Source organism: Onychomys torridus, chromosome 3 (assembly GCF_903995425.1).
Source record: "Onychomys torridus chromosome 3, mOncTor1.1, whole genome shotgun sequence".
Taxonomy (NCBI): Eukaryota; Metazoa; Chordata; class Mammalia; order Rodentia; family Cricetidae; genus Onychomys; species Onychomys torridus.
The window spans coordinates 150,884,501-150,902,065 of NC_050445.1; the positions used below are offsets into that span (position 1 = coordinate 150,884,501).

At 37.1% G+C, this 17,565-nt stretch overlaps 1 protein-coding gene across 1 annotated transcript in view; it reads left to right on the plus strand.

Annotated features, from left to right (window-relative positions):
• The first annotated feature begins 834 nt into the window (after positions 1-834).
• The window catches only part of Pik3c2g (phosphatidylinositol-4-phosphate 3-kinase catalytic subunit type 2 gamma), a 324,912-nt gene continuing 308,181 nt past the window's right edge, over positions 835-17,565 (plus strand). The window contains exons 1-4 of the mRNA XM_036182431.1: positions 835-1,512; positions 6,235-6,317; positions 9,993-10,150; positions 14,179-14,293. Of these exons, the coding sequence (XP_036038324.1) occupies positions 835-1,512; positions 6,235-6,317; positions 9,993-10,150; positions 14,179-14,293 (1,034 nt within the window). The remainder of the gene's footprint in view (positions 1,513-6,234; positions 6,318-9,992; positions 10,151-14,178; positions 14,294-17,565) is intronic.

Below are 17,565 nucleotides of genomic sequence, written 5' to 3' on the forward strand. Positions count from 1 at the left end.
TTAGCTGTTTCTAAAGTGGCCTTGAACTCAGAGATCTGGCTAGCTCTGCCTCCCAAGTGCTGGGATTAAAGGTGTATACCACCACCACCCAACTTCTGTTATGGCTTACTCTTCCCATTTTCTAGCCACCATTTCTGGCTCTGTTCTAGTGGCTGTCTGTTCTCTGACCCCAGACATGTTTATTTCGGGGAACACACAATATTTCAGGGAACACAATACCCACCACAAGTGTGCACATAGAAAGTTGGGTGGCTGAGGAAACACTGATCTCAGAAAAGCAGTCAAGTCCAAGGGGAAGGTGGGTTTTGTATGGACTAAAGAAGATGTGGGTTAGAGGAAGAGCTTAGGGGTTGGAAGCACTGGCTGCCCTTGTAAAAGATTGTGTTTAGTTCTCAGTTCCCACATGGTGGCTCCAACTATCTGTAACTCCAGTTCTGGGGGACTTGTTGACCTCTTCTTACCTCCTCAGCACCAGGCACTCAAGTGGTGGACATACATACAAAATAATAATGATCAAAAAGAAGCATGCCAGAATTGAGGTATACTTGTTTTTCTATCAAAAAATATTATAAGTCAACCCAAAGTCAATACTCTCCCTCTGAGTCTCTGTGCATTAGTCCTCATGAACTCTTTCTGTACTCTAGAAAGTCACTCCCAGCCAAGTGAACAATCCACACATGTGTATATTTATTCAAACTGATTTTTTTTTGCAAGTGCCTTTGTCACTAAAAACAGTTTTGTTTCCATTTTTTCTAGGAAGTTTTGTAACTTCTTTTATAACATCAAAGAGATATTTGGGGCCAAGAAAATCCTCTCAGTTATACCAAGTCAAAAATGGCATATAGGTGGCAAACAGACCCAAATCACATTGACCCACAGAAAGGTGGATATAATCACCAGCAATTTCACCATGCAAACCAGTGTCTTTCTTCCAACCAAGTCAGATTGGGTTTTGATGCGTTAGTGGAAGAGATCAACAACGAAACTTCACTGTCCGAGAGTGAAAAAGAAGGAAGCGCACTTTCTGTGCCAGGCGCACCAAACTCGGGTTCGAAATGGCAATCCACATATGGAACACACCCAAGACATTTCAACACACTCACTTCTCAGAGCCCTGCCATCTCTCAGCTTCAGTTTGGGAATACATCAGTGATTGGTTTTCATTCTGCTGTATTACCTACACATCAGATTCCCGATGAGGGAGACTCCTGGAGAAAGCCCACTGAAAAATACCATGTTGCCAAGGATCCCAGGTTCAGTGCTCTAACTCCATCCTCCACTGGCCTGGATAGATGTAATCCACAAAGACAACCAGGAAATGAACAGCATAGCTGTCATACAGAACTTGAAGGCAGCATTCTCCCTCCTTATTCACTGGTCTCCATGGGTTCTATACCAAAGAGAGACAATAAAGGAAGTGAAGATGTAAACCTTGTAGAACCTTCTCTGATATCCTCTAAGGACTCCCTTCTACCAGGAACATGGGAGAGTACATCACTGGAAAACACAGAGGTATGTACAATATACATGAACATGAAAACAATTTCTCAGTTAAGGATTGGACTAATTGGTAATAAAGTTAAATAACCTCAAGTGGAAAAATCTATTAGTATTATTTAAAACATTTTATTATTTTCAAAAATTCCATGTTTAAAATTAACAACTATTGTAAAAATAATTACATTTAACTATCATTTTTCAAGTTCCTATGTTATCAAACTTAATAGGGACTATTGGGGTCCAGCCCCTCCATTTCCCTGTCCCAAGTCCATGGAAGAATCTACAACCAGCTGGTAATCTAATCTTAGATGACAGGACATGAATCTATGTAATCAAAAATCTTTATACTCCATACATTATATTCTTCTGAGACAGTTCTCTCTCTACACAGCTTCTATTCTGCTTCCATGCCTAGCTCCTTTCTTACTAGATTTCTCTCTATATTTATCTGATGTCCCCTCTAAGTTCTATCTTAATTCCTTCATCTAGTTCTGCCCCATCTAAGTTCTGATTCATCTAGTTCTTTCCCATCTTAGCTCCGCTCCAATCTCCTTCTCTCTCATCTTGTTCTTCCCTGCCTGGCTCTTTCTCATCTCCCATCTCCTACTCTCTCATCCTGTTGTTCTTCCTCATCTTGTTCTTCCCCATCTGGCTCTTCCTCATCTTCCATCTCATTCTTCTAGTCCTCCAATCTAGTTCTCCTCCCTTCTAGATCTTCCCATCTCAGTTCATTCCTCTCCAGTTCTTATCCATCTAGTTCTTCCATTTTCTTTTTTCTTCTCCATCCCATCTCTGAAAATAAAACTGCCTTTCATCCCTTTGGCCCTTATCTCTCCAAGTTATCTCTGCTCCCACAGTTTTCTGGCAGGGCAGGGAAAGTATGCTCTGTCCCTAGGCAACTTGGCCAGGCAACTTCCATCACAACAAGATGCACCTGTAAGTAAGAACCCTTTAGTTCTGAGTTAATTGTTAAGGGTGGATCTAAAACTAGAGATAAGACTTTGGAAAGGGGAAATTTAAGCTTAATTAGCATATCTGCCAAGCCTTCTCAAACAGATAGTCTGGATGCTTAAGTCTGTTCTTAGAGAATCCGTGAGGTATCTCAGATAAGAAACTTTTGTCAGTCCAGTGATGGTCCCGGATAGATGCTGTTATTGATGATAATTACAGAAAGGCCTGAAGTTGGGATTTTTGACTGCGTCTATTTTAGCACAGTTGGAGAAAGTTATACAAATACTTTAATTGTAGAGGGGAAATTGTGCCCAGTGAATGATGGAAAAGCTACAAGAGCACATGAGAAGTTCGCAACAGGAAACAGCTAATAATGAAAAGCCAGTATCACCAAGACTCCTTTAGCCTTGGCCTCATCCTCTGGAAGAGTTTTTAATTCCTCTGGGTACAGCTTTGTCATTATTCCTACTTCATATATTTTTGTGGTCTACAGCATAAACCTATTAGTATGTTATATTAGTATAATCTACAATAGTATATTATATTAGAGTATACTAGTACATTTTAATGGAGAGGGTTGGAGAGAGGGCTCAGAGGTTAAGAACACTGGCTGATCTTCCAGAGGTCCTGAGTTCAATTTACAGCCACCACATGGTGGCTCATAACCATCTGTAGTAGGATCTGATGCCCTCTTTAGGCATGCAGGTATGTATGCAGAAATGTATTTATGTACATTAAATAAATAAATAAATAAATAAATAAATAAATAAATAAATAAATAATCTTTAAATAATACATTTTAATGAATAAAAATATAAGTAGAAGTTTAGCTAGTGGCATTTACCTATTTTTGCTACATTATGAAAGTGCACACACATTTTGTTACACTTACAATTTGAATCATACTGTCATGATTTAAAATTTTTTTATCCTTGCACACAGAAGCTCCTAAATTGATTGGCAGGCAAATTGCTTGGGAGCCAGACATAAGTAGGAAATTACTGTTCTATTAATTCTAATACTTTCTTTGATTACTTTATGTTCAGTGCAATAACAATAGAGTTTTCCTGCATCCTGTTCAAAGATTATTCTGCTTATAGTGTCAAGACATGACTAAAGTCGGAAGTAGATCACAATAAAGAAGAAAGAGAGGGAGGGACAGAGAGATGACGAGTATACATGGGGACTTGAGATCCCCAGCAATCACATAAAAACAAGGTGTGGTGGCATGAGTCTGCAATCCCAGTGCTAGGGAGGCAGAGACAGGGAGATCTCTGCATTTCTTGTCATCCAGTCTAGACAAATACATGAGTTACAGGGTTAGTGAGTGACCATCAATAAAGGAGGTGAAGTACAGATGGAGGAAAACACCTGTACACACACACACACACACACACACACACACACACACACACACACACACGAGAAAGAAGAGGGAAAGGGAGGGAGGGAGGGGGAGAGAAAGAGGAAAAGAGAGAGAGAGAGAGAGAGAGAGAGAGAGAGAGAGAGAGAGAGAGAGAATAGCAATTATAATACACAGAAGGAACTGAAAAGTTCCATTGAATATTTGGCTCTGCTGGACAGAAAGAATCTGGAGCAATAAAGATAGATCCCCTGAATTCAGGACTGTGATTCAAACTGACCTGAGGACAAACAAATGGTAGCCTAGTTAAATGACAGATAGAAACAAAAGAATACTCAACTCTGCAAGAAGATTGTTGTCCAAGAAACACTACCTCACATTATTGGAATGAAAGTTAAATACACCTTAAGGATATCTAATTTATATCATGACAGTACAATAATCAGTATATTTCCCTACTGTGACAAATGTTGACAAAATACTAAAAGCTGCTGAATTCAGGCTTTGGACAACAGGCAGCATAGTACACAGATTCCCTAAGAGCTGCCAGGAGCCGGGTCTGTGTCTACAGGGCAGCTCCCTGCAGCTGTGCCTTCTGGTGGAGCCTGGATGACAGCACTACTCTGAGTTGAAGAGCAAAGCTGGGCAGTTAGCTGCAGGGCAGAAGCAGCTTGGATTTGTGGGTGTTGTGCTGTCAGAAAGGAAGCTATGCAGTGGTAGGTTCAGAAGTCTCTGGGGATTTACTACATCTTGGCCAAGTATGGGCTTGTTATTTGGAAGGCTCAGGAATATTGTTGAGAAAATTTCTCAAATTTAGTTGAAAATAACTAATCATAGAGTCAAAAAGGTAACAAATTGCAAATAAATGCAAAGTCATCCAAATACAGGCAAATGGCATTCAAATATTTAAAGTCAAAATGACAAAATCAAAAAGTTTTACAAGGAGTTGGAAAGAGATTTCAGGGCATGTAACAGCCATCTGAAGGAGCAAAACTTCTCACCAGAGAGGTAGGACTCAGAGACAATGGAACTAGAGACAGTGGTTAACCAGAGAACAGAACCAGAGGCAGTGGGAGCCATTGACAACGGACCTAGAGACAGTGAGAGCTAGAGAGTGGAACCAAAGGAAGTTGGCACCAGAGACAGTGGGATGCAGAGGCAGTGTGGGCCTAAGAGTGAAACCAGAGACAGTGGGAACCAGAGGCAGTGGAAGCCAAGAGGTAGTATTAGCCAGAGTCAGAAGACAGAGGCCGTGTGAGCCTGTGGCAGTGTGAGCCAGAGACAGTGGGAACCAGAGACGGGGAGTCAGAGATATTGGGAGACAGTGGAATAATAATTTACTAATGGAATTATATTGAACCAAGAGATAAATAGAAAACTAAATAAAAATTAATAATAGAAATAGAAAAATAAAATTAAAAACACACATACAAACAAGTAAACATGATAGCCTGAAATCAAACCATTTCCATAAATATATTAAATCTAAATACATTAAGAAGACCAAACAATAATAACATATTAGATTTAAAGAACAAAGGCACAGTTACTGCTAGAAAATAATTAACTTGACAGATAGTTAGACTGAAAGAGAAAATAACCAAGAATTTAACTCTCAGCCTGAAAAGCAAGATTGCTGTGATTCTAACATCAGCCAAACATGATTTAAGACAGTATTGCTGGAGGTAAAAGAAGTCATGTTATAATGGTGAAAGAGTCAGGCTGGAAGATGATAATGTAAAGATAAATGTAATGTGTACACAGTTGATAACAGAGCTTCAAAATACATGAGGCAAAGTGATTTAAAAGCAGTTACATATGTACCCTCTAACTGAAAGCTTAATTCATATATTACGAACATATTAAACATATGGCCACAAAGGCACTAAGACATGAAAGGATGAATTCTTGATAGTTCCCCAAAGCTATCAACAATTCAAATGTCCATTAGGAGGAAGAGGACCAAAGGAATCATGGTATAGGTACACAATAGAATGCCAATGCTCAGTGATTTAAACACTGGACTGGTGAGAAGGGAAGACATTTAGAAAGATACATCACTTAGTAACGGAAGGCAAAAATAAAAGAGCATATGTAAGTAATATATGATGATAGAAATCTAAACACTGGTAATTATAAATAGGTGGCTGGGATAATCTAACAGAGATGCAGTGAAACTCTTAAAGGGACAGCATTGTTCAGTATTTTCTAGTTATTGATAGCACAGATGCATGCATTCCTGAAAACTAAAAAATCATATATCTAAGTTCTATACGTTTCTATATGTAAATATTTCTTCAATAGAATTCAAAAGGGTAAAATTAAGTCCAAACTGATCTCTAGAAGAAAGTAAAATTACATAAACAAGCTGGTGTTTTTTCTGTATTGAGCTGTATTAATTTAGCGATTTTTGCTTCCAGCCAGTCAGTGGTCCCATTCAAATCGTTGAAGTACCACAAGGGAGTACCAGGAGCCTGGCCTCATTTTGTAACAAAGTGAGGAAGTGAGTATCATTCTTTCATAAATATTGAAATTTCTGTGTCTGAATAAATGTCTCTATATTTCAATCCACTCAGTAACTAGTTCTGCATGCAAAATGCCAAATCCCTGTAGCTTTCTAATTCAACAGAAACCATTTTTGAGCAACTGTCATTAATCACCTTGATGACTGGCTTTTCTTTTCTACACTCAAACAAGTATTTTTCCATTGAAATTTTGATTAAAATATACTTTCTTTGTCAGAACTTCCATGTTCACTGGTAATTTGATTTGTAGTGTATTCATAGCTTATTTTATTACATAAATATTTGGGGCATTTGGGCCTTGTGGCTCAGGCCTAAACTGTTACAGGTTCACCCTCCTGCCAAGAACATTCCAGTCATGTGAGTCCCTTCCTATCAGTTGAATCCTCTCTCAAGGAAGTTGCCACCACATTGAACAAGCACATATTTGTTTCTCCATTGAGAACGTAATTGATTTCTAGAGAACCTTCCAGCAATGCCATTGGTCTCCTTGCTAATCTAAACATTAACATTATGATATAAAGGTGACTGCTTTTCTTATGTTGTTACCATTTATCTAGTGGAAAATTTTCTGTTACTTTGAAAACTCAATGCATTTTTTTTTAGTCCTCTTGGTTTTATTCTCTTAAATATTTTGTCTTAAATGTAAGAAATGTGTGTTTATTTAAAGGTTTTGGCTTCCTACTAAATGATGAAAGTAGATTAAAGATTTGAGTTGCTGATTAATTTAAAGGATGTTTCTGTTCCTAAAACTTCTTCATTCATTTATAATATAACTCATGTTTTAAAATAAAAATAAAATGACTTGGAAAGAGCTAAAATCAAAACCAACCAACCAAATATCTCTGACAACTACATTGGAAAAATTATACACACACACACACACACACACACACACACACACACACACACACATATATGTATATATATACAGAAAAATGCAAAGCAATCATCTCAAAACTGTTCAAATGTTCAATTTTCATTAATTTCTTGCTAATTTATACAGCAAAAATCTAAAGGATCCTTTATATTCTTAGATTAGAATCATTGAAGACAACAATATTGATGATGCTTTCATTACTAAGAGGTGGCTCAACAGTGAAGAGCACTTGCTGCTCTTGCACAGGACCCATGCATGGTTTCTAGCACCCACATCTGGTGTTTCACAGCCACCTGTCCTTCTTGCGCCAGGGGATCTGATGCTCTCTTCTGCACCTATTTGCACCTGCACCCACATGCACACACACACATAGAGAGATGTGCATATACATGTAATTTAAAATTAATAATAAAATAAATCTTCAAAGCTATAATTTGGCAATTCATACCTGCATATGTGAAGAATAGCTACCTTAATATACCACGGAAGGGGATGTTTATAAACTCCAACAATGTTTCTGTTTTCTAACACGTAGTTTTATATTCTTAGATGATGAAATGTAGGTGCAACTGTGTCAGGAAAGCACACTAAGTGATTTTGTCAGTGACTTGTGCTGTATGTTCCAAACTCTTAAAAGTGCTTTTCCCAATGATTTCTTTTTAAATAATCATGAGAACTAAAGCAACCAACCAAATGGTAAGGCTGGTATAGTAAAGAGAAATAAGAGATTATATTTGTAGCTTAAATGTCTGTATGCACAATGATTTCCTGTCTAAGCATACTGTTCCCTTAGTAAGATCTGTTAGGATTCACTCAGTTCTTGGGATTCTCAATTCCTAACTATAAAAGTAAATAAGAAAATCAATTGAAATATGAAGACCAAGTTTCACAAGACAGTCCCCAACCCATAATAAACTAGATCTAAATATCTCATTATATTTATTTTTCTAAAATTTAAATAAGTTTAGTTAAGTATGTTATTAGTATTCATTTATGTTCCTATTAAAGATATTAATAATTGTTTGATTCAATTGTTTTGACCTAATTTTTTAAATCTTATTTTTTAAAGAAACACTACATGATTATAAAACATAGTAAAATTCCATCATACACAAAAGAAGTCCCAGTTCATACTGGATGCCCTGCAAGGTTTAGGGAAGAATCAATCATGAGTTTATGCAGTTGGAAGTTTTCCTGTGTCCCATCTGGTCCCGAGGATACTTGGTCCCAAATAAACACACCAAGGCTTATATTAATTACAATCTGTAAGGCCTAGGGCTCAGGCTCATTATTAACTAGTTCTTATAACTTCATTCAACCCATTTCTGTTAATCTATGTTTTGCCACAAGGCTTCATGGCATCACATGTTCTCTCACATCTTGCTTCTCCTGGTGTTGGCTCGAAGTTTCTCCAGGACTCCACCCTTCTTTATCTCCCTCTTCAGTTTGAATGTACCCCTTAACCTTAATCTGCCTCATCATTAGCCAAATAGCTTTATTTATCAACCAAATGAAAACAAAACATATTCACAGCGTACAGAAAGATATTCCATAGCAAGTGTGTACTTTAAATTTAATTGCCCCAAATGGTAGAAAGTGAAACTATTCATGCACTGAACAGTATCTTGTATTATAAGTACCAATATCTGAAGCAGAGAGGAGACAAGAAGTGTCCCTGGGCTATATACCTCAAGGCCCACCCCACACTGACACACTTCCTCCAGCTGAACTCCACATCCTAAAAGTTCCCCCACCTCCATAATGTGTTATATAATCTGAGGACCAAGTGTTCAAACACATGGGTGTGTGAGACCCTAGACAACAGTTTACATAAACCACAACTTGAAGTATCCAAAGATTAATATAGAACCATAATTTTCCATTTAAGAAGAGTTTGCATGACAGTAAAAACAACATGAATAAATACCAACAAGATTTTATTTCACCATGAGAAGCATTTTATATTTGTTAGTATCTTTATGTTCTACATATTAAACATGGACATACAGGGACCAATCATGGCAATACAGAGTGATGATCATCGTGATGCTTCACATGACTTCCAAGTCTATAAATCTACTATGCCTTTTCTGTTACAACCTTCACATAAAACCACTGAAGTAAGTGTTAATGGTTCCTTTTCTGTGCACAAAGAGGCAAGTCAAATAGCATGCCTCTGGCTCTAATATTCCAAAGCAGAAGCATGAAGATTCAAACTCAAAGTGTCTGCTCCAAGGATTAACATCTTAGCAGTTCTTTGACTCTAGCATGTGCTAATTTTTCAGCCTGCACTCATAAGTCAGTAGTTTTTATAAAACAATTGTAAAATCTCAACTTTAAGATTGTAGAGAAATAGGGGCATTGTTTGTAAAATAGGCACCAACAAAAGAATCAATTTATTTACTCACATCGCTGATCCAAAGCATACTTACAGCTTTAGGGAACTAGGCATTCAAGGAATCTGAGAGGAGGAGCCATGACATCAGGACCAAAGTCAGAAGCAAGTTTTGCTACACTGGGTGGATCTTCCTGTCTGACAGGAAAGTGTGTTCTTTAAAATTTCACCTGGAGCATCCCCCAGAAGCCTAGAGCTGCCTTGTTCTTGGTATGATTGTAATTTCTACTAAACCATGCCACAGAGGGAAGATGGCTGCTTCTTGGTTTTCAGGGTTGTTCAGATCTTGCTGGAGTTCCTTATGATTATGTGATGTTTTATTGTGTTTTGTTTTTAAGCTTTAGATAATGTCCTAAGCCTTTTTTTGCATACACTTTTCAGAATAAGGGAAACATATCATGCAAGTGACATTAATTCCAATTCTGGAAAGATCTGGGCCATCACTACAGCTTATCCATCCCAGCTCTTCTCTGACAGAAAGTTCAGAGTAAATATTTCCATTGATAACTCAGCACAGACCCTTCATCTTCTGCCACAAGGTAAGAAAACTTGCAAGCAGACACACAATCTCAGTAATAATAAATAGCCGTGAAATCATTAAAAGAGTCACCATTTGGTACTATTCTGCCCTGAAGGGAAATAAAAGGAAATCAGCTATGAGCTAGTTATTGTAGACATCTGAGTTGAGAACAGGGACTCTTTACATAGAGCTCTCCAGAAGTCTTTGTTTCTTTGCTATTAATAATAGCAGGTGGATCAAGATTTTGGCACAGTTAAAACAAATGGAATTTCTAAAATTTTCCAGATAAAAATGATGTATAAGTGAAAATGCCATTTCCTACCCAGCAGGAACAACTACTTTGTTCAGGTGTATGAATAAATTGTGAAAAAGAAAGTAAGATGGCATCTGCTCCCACAGTAAGAAATTTACAAGCTCTGTGCAGCCTATGCTATCTTAATGATCAGAACTGTTGGCTAAGAATTAGTCTCTGAATACGGTTCCTAGAAATTTATGTTATATCATATTTACTAGACATTTTCTTCTCTGTCACTTGGAGATTTCTTTAAAATTATATAGTGTCCTGTTCTATGTCTAGGTTCTATGGCTTTTTATTTTGAAGAGCAATGCTTGTTTATTAAACATATAGATATGACTACATGGATTATTACTTAACAACAGAGGACAATTTTCAGATACACAGTGGAATAGGAAATGTTTACACTGTTTCACATTCATCATACCTTCTTATTTCTTGCTCTAGTTGAGGTTTTTGAGTAAGTACAGAGGATTACATACACAGACACGGTGTGTTGATATACCAATTAAGACCATCTGGCTTGAAACCAACTCATGCTGGTTGAAGCAGAAAAGAAAAGTTTTTAAACGTTATGAACATTTCTTCTAGAGGTTAAGAGTAGGAATGCATCAAAGACTTAGTGGTGAATTTAAAACACCCATGCTGAAGCTCACAATTCCCCTTTAGCCCCAAGCTGGTCTCTCTGTGTCCCTGTTTCCCACACCTTGTTCTCTGCTTATTCACTCATTGTCTTGTTTCTCCAAAACAGGAAAAATAACTAAGCTCTCAAGTGCACATACTGTTAGTCTAATAACCTAGAGTCAATCCATCTCTCTATTAGATCCAGCTCCCAATATTTAAAAGCTGGATTGTGACTCTCTAGCCAATGGTGCTGCATTTTGAACTAATCAGCAGAGATTCTGAGTCCAGTTGCTTAAGTTGCTGGAAAATCGAGGTTTAAAGAATGAGAAGAGCTACATGAAGTGAGAGATGATATGAAATAGACAGAATGATTCTATCATGGGCTAAAATAAAAATACAGGTATAAAATCTAGTTAAAGGAAGCCATGATGTGTGTATGTGTGTGTGTGTGTGTGTGTGTGTGTGTGTGTGTGTGTGTGTGTGTGTGTTGACAATATGTGAATAAGGAGCTTCACTTGATAATTTAATGATTTAAGGATATAGATAGTGGCTTCAGGTTCATGCATACTAAATATGAGACATCTAAAAGGCAACAAGAAACAGGTGACAGAAGATACTGTTTCATGAGAGCTCAGTAGAATGTTCTCCAAAGCTCCACACTCTGGTGCATTGGTTGCTTGGAACTGAAGGAATCCAGAAGATCTTCAGAACCAAATCTTCTTTGAGACTTCCTCTTCTGTATTCTTCCCCACAGAAACTAGGTTTCCTCATCCCACAGCTAGGAATAACACTTACAAATATTGCACTAACTGTCCTTTATCTCTCCCTGTGTAAGCTCCCCATCATGACACTTTAAGGCCCACCTTGTCTGATAGTAAATCTCAGACTCTTCTGCTCTAACAAAACTAAAGCAGAAGAGAAAGAACTTAGATAGTGGGCTGTGGAGTCTTGCATGAATGTTAAGAGGATATTTGTAACTAAGTAACAATCTATGTATGTTCTATGTAGCACAGCACCTGCAGCCCTGGCACTAGGAAAGTCAAATCTAGGTGTCTCTGAAGATACTTTCGGTCACCATCAACCAGCAGCTTTCTTTGCTATTTACCAGAGCCCTTTGCCAAGGATTTTGCCAGTAGTCTCATTTTGAGCTAACTTTAATCCATACCATCCTTCCAATATTCCCAAGTTATAATATGGTTAAGTACTCTAGGCCAGGGCAATGCCTAACCATTCGCCATTCCCACATAACTTCTACTATTTGTTTTTCCAAATCCTTTTAAATGACATCTTGGTCTACCATAAAAATTTAAATTTTAAACGTAGCATGTCTCCTTTTTGTGGCAGCAATGCCATTTACAACATTCTGTTGCCCAGTTTCAGTCAAAGTCATTTTTTCCAAGAAGGAGAAGAAAGAGAAGAAAAAGAAGAAGGAGAAGGAGAAGGAGAAGGAGAAGGAGAAGGAGAAGAAGAAGAAGAAGAAGAAGAAGAAGAAGAAGAAGAAGAAGAAGATTGTAAAACAAACCAAAGTAGACAGAATTGAAGACAAAACTCCAATAGACAATGCAACTGGACATTTGAAGTTGTCTACTAAAAATTCTTACTATCTGAATATCTTCAAGAGTCAATACTGCATGCTTTCAGTTAAAAGTTAAAAGTTCATCGGCTCACACTAAAAATATGAGCATGAAACATTTAAATATATTGACCACGTTGTGTTAACAGAGGTGGAGGTCTCTGTCCTGTACACCTAATTATACCCAGCAGTCACTTCCCAAATTACCACACAGAGACTTACATTAATCATAAAAGTTTGGCCTTTAGCTTAGGCTTGTTACTAATTCTTACACTTAACTTAACCCATAATTATTATCTATATTTAGCCACGTGGCTCATGGCTTGTTACCCCATTTTCTATGTGTCATGCTTGCTTGGTGTCTGGCTGGCATCTGTTGACTCTGCTCTTCTTCCCAGCATTCTTAGTTTGGTCGTCCAGCCTATACTTCCTGCCTGGCTACTGGCCAGTCAGCATTTAATTAAACCAATTCAAGTGACAAATCTTTACAGTGTACAAGAGGATTATTCCAAGGCAACATTGATCCATTTTGTTTATATTAATCACATATCAGTTTCCCAAAGGGCAGAGACTATGCCATTACAAACTCATTAATAAGGAAACTGAGCCCCAGAGGTCCCCAGAGGTGGAAGAACATGTTTATGTAAATCTACTAAAAATAATGAAGTGTGTATTATATCCAGGATTTAGCGTGAAACAGAGAACCACATTTTGATGGGAGTAAAATTATTTTAATATAAAGTCAATAGCATATCTTTTAAAAAATGTTTATATTTATTTTATTTTTTAATGTTTGTATGTGTGGGCCCAATTGTATATACCCCCAACATGTATGTGCAGTGCCTGCTGAGGCCAGAAGAAGAAGGAGTCATCATGTCCCCTGGAACTGAGGTTACATGTGTCTATGGTGCTTCAGATGTGGGTGATGAGACCCAAACTTGGATTTTCTGCTAGAGCATAAAATGTTCTTTCCCACTAAGCTACCTCTCCAGTCCCAAACATAACTTTCTCTTTCTTTTAAAAGCTTATTTTATTTTATTTTTTAATTATGTGTATGGAAGATTTTACTGCATGTGTGTGTATGCACTGTGCATGTACCTGGTGCCCTGGAAGGGAAAACACAACCTTGAATTTCCTAGAACTGGAGTTACAGATAGTTGTGAACTGCTTTTTGGGTGTTGAGAATTGAACTCATGTCCTCTGGAAAAACAGCCAGTACTCTTAAATGCAGAGTCATCTCTCCAGCCTCCCTAAGCATATCTTTTGTGCTGAGCCATAACAGATCAAATGGTTTTAATATGAGAAACACAATACCTAGCTTTGACATTTTTCATTCAGACAGAACTGAACTTGAAAATGATTGCAAGCACCCTTTATCTAAAATAACTGTGAATCTAATAAACAGACAAATAAATATGTTGTACTTTAATTCCCCTTGGTGGAGCTAGCTAGCTCCTATACTTCATAATGTGATTATCAGGTTTTGTGCTCAAAAGCTTCATAGTCAATGTGTCATAAGCTCTTACTCAATTTTATTATTCACTTTTGTTTTCAGCTAATTATCTTGTCAAAGACCTAATTGCTGAGATTCTGCTTTTATGTGCAAATGAGCAGCTTTTCCCCAAAGAGTATCTTCTATGTATATGTGGTTCTGAAGAATTTTTACAGATGTAAGTACCTTATTAAAGTCAATTTTGGTTGCTATAATTTGTCAGTTTTAAGCAGCAAGGGGTTGTTTTGCTGCATTTTAGAAAGACATCTTACAAACACTATGTTCTTTTGAGCATGTGCTAATGGATTTCATATGAGATGCTCCCCATGTGCTCGGATATTTGAATGCTTCATCTCCAACTGATGGTGCTATTTTGTGACATTTTGAAACTTTCAGGATGTGGTGTCCAGTTGGAGGGTATCAGTCACCAGGGGGTTGATGTTTGAGGGTTACACCCTCTTTTAGTTCTGATCTACCTCTGCTCCCTGGTCCACCAGGACATAAGATCCACAGCCACAAGTGCTCATCTAAACAAATGGAGCACCCTTCCCATGCTAGCATCCCTAACTTGATGGATGGCACCTTCTAAAACACTTAGCTGAAATAAACCCTTCTCCCTTAAGCCATTTCTGTCAGCTATTGCATTTGATCAAAGTCATGAAAAAAAAAACCTAATATAGAAACCATGCTGGAAAAAGAACTCAGAGCCTCACACTTGCAGGGAAACTCTCGATTACTGACACTATCAGCCCCATGACATTAAGTTATAACTTACAAATAAATTTTACCCTCTTTGGGGGGATTTAGAAATTTCATGAACCATATTGGTACTCTTCATTTTAGTATTATTTTATATTATTATGTACATTTACTTATAGATGTAATGATTTATGTATTATTATTTTATGTGTATAGATGTTTAGCCTGAATGTATATCTGTGCATGTCTGTGCAACATGTGTGTGTAGAGCCTGTGGAGGCCAGAAGGGAGCTGATGGGAGTACAAGTTAATACAACCAGTGTGGAAGATGGTGTGAAGACTTTCCACAAATTTAAAAAGGAAATTACCGTATGACCCTGTTGTTTCCCTCTTGGGAATATCACCAGAGAATTCCATCGTCTACTATAGAGATAGAGCACCTTGATGTTTATTGCTGCTTTACTCATGATAGGAATTAATTTAAATCAACCAAATTGTGCATCAGCAGATGAATAATGATAATTTGGTACACACACATGTGAACAAAATTCTAAACAGTCTTAGTAAATAAGAAACACAGACCCAAATACAGGGGTAATAGCTGAAGAGATCCGAGAATTAGTGAAGAGCTTTAGTTTACCACACGAGAGAGCTTCTTCCTGACTAACCTGTGTTTTTATTGCTTTCCTGTTCTGCCTTCTCATTGGCTCTAAGCCCAGCCACAAGACTTCCTGTCACTGCCTATCTGTACAGACCTCCAGGTGTCTCTGTAGTTGGTACTGGGATTAAAGGCTCCTTTCACCACCCTTGGCTGTGTCCTTGACCACACAGAGACTCAGCCTGCCATGTGACCAGATTAAAGTGCATGGGCTACCACCGCCTGGCTTCTGCTCCTGGCTCGCTATGACCTCTGATCTCCAGGCAAACTTTATTTGTCAACATACAAATAAAATCACATTTCAGTGTAATTAAAATATTAACACACACACAAACAAACACTATTCAACTCTAAATGAAAAGGTAATCACAAAATTTGCAGGAAAATGGATGGACCTAGAAGGTATACTATTAAGAGAGGTCAAAAAGTCCTAGAAAGAAAAATACTACAAGTGCCTCCTCATCTGCATATTCTAGTCAATATATATATATATATATATATATATATATATATATATATATACATATATATAATGTATATATACACACACAAATGTACTTGCAGGTACAGCATAACATGCAGAAAAAAACAATAAATTTTAAACACCTATTTAAATAATTTAGAAAATTCAAAAAAACAACCTGAGGTATATTGTGAATTCAAACCTTAAATATTTATTTAATTTTTGAAAAATAATTTTCAGTTATCACAACAAACCATTTGCTTGATTTTCCTTAGGGACCATCCTGTAAAATACAAGTCATCTCTAAGAAAAAAATAAATGCTTCTGTACTACACTAACGTGTTTTGCAGTCCAGTCCTTCCTTTGTGTTTGTACATGATTACAAATTTTACAAACGTTTCATGAGACTAAATAACCATTTTGTTTGTGTGGTCCATTTGATCATTGTTCTACCACAAATGCACTTGAACCACATGTGGATGAACCATAGACAACCCAAAAATCTAGTGTACCAGATTAACTGTGAGTGACTGTTGGGACTTACTATTTGACTTTTTGTGTTATGAATTATAACAATAATTGCCATACTGTAGTCATGATTGCTTTGCTACACAACTCAAATAAACATCCTTTATCTGCTTAAGACACACTCAGCAACTAGGCTGGTGCTTTCTCTCAGCCTATGACTGTAACTTATATTCAATTCAACTTCCAGAAGATGTCTTAATTTATTTGATTCTATCATGACCCATATTAAAACTTGTCTTTTGAATACATAAATTTCTAAGTTTATACCTGGTCTTCAATGCCAAAAATAAGGTCAAAGAGCATGAAAGAGCTTCAAATATGTGCACCATGTTTTGGCAGCAAGAAATATAACACAGAAAGCTATAGCACCAAAGAGATGGGACCTTGAGAACATGTGATGTTGAACAATTTTAAGGGGACCTTCCTTTAAAAACTGTTTCCATAAATAACTCAGTTGTTGACTCATGAAAATGCTGCACAAAATATCTTACATGTTTTAATGTTAATATGATTTTTATTACGTACAACAAAATGGTTTTCAATATTTTATAGTCATTTATTGTCTTAAAATTTCAGTTAATCAGGTTGGACTAATGAGGAATTTACCAAGTCTTTGAATGACTTAATTACATTCATTAGCTCCCTAAAAAGAATTGAGGGAGTAAAATACTGCATGTATATGTGTGTGATGTTTACATACTATTATTTAAGAGTTATAGCCTGCCAATATTGATGTAGTTATGTTTAATATTCAGAAAATATTTTCATTCTTTATAATATCCAAAGAAACATGGATATGCTGTTTAAATTTTATTTTCAGTTAATTACTATATCATTTTTCTAAAGGGTATCTCTTAAGAAATGTAGAGAGCTGTTCACGAAGCTCCCTGGGAGCTGGAGAAATAGCCCAATAGGGAAGTGCTTGTGGAAGCATGGGGACCAGAGCTCACACCCCAAGGACCCATGCTAAAGCTCATTATGGGGATGCAATCCTGTAGTCCAGTGCCAAGGGCACAAAACAATTAGGTCCTGGAGGCATTCTGGCCTGCAAGTCTACTGAAATGATGAGCTCCAGGTTCAGTGAGAGGCTCTGTCTCATAAT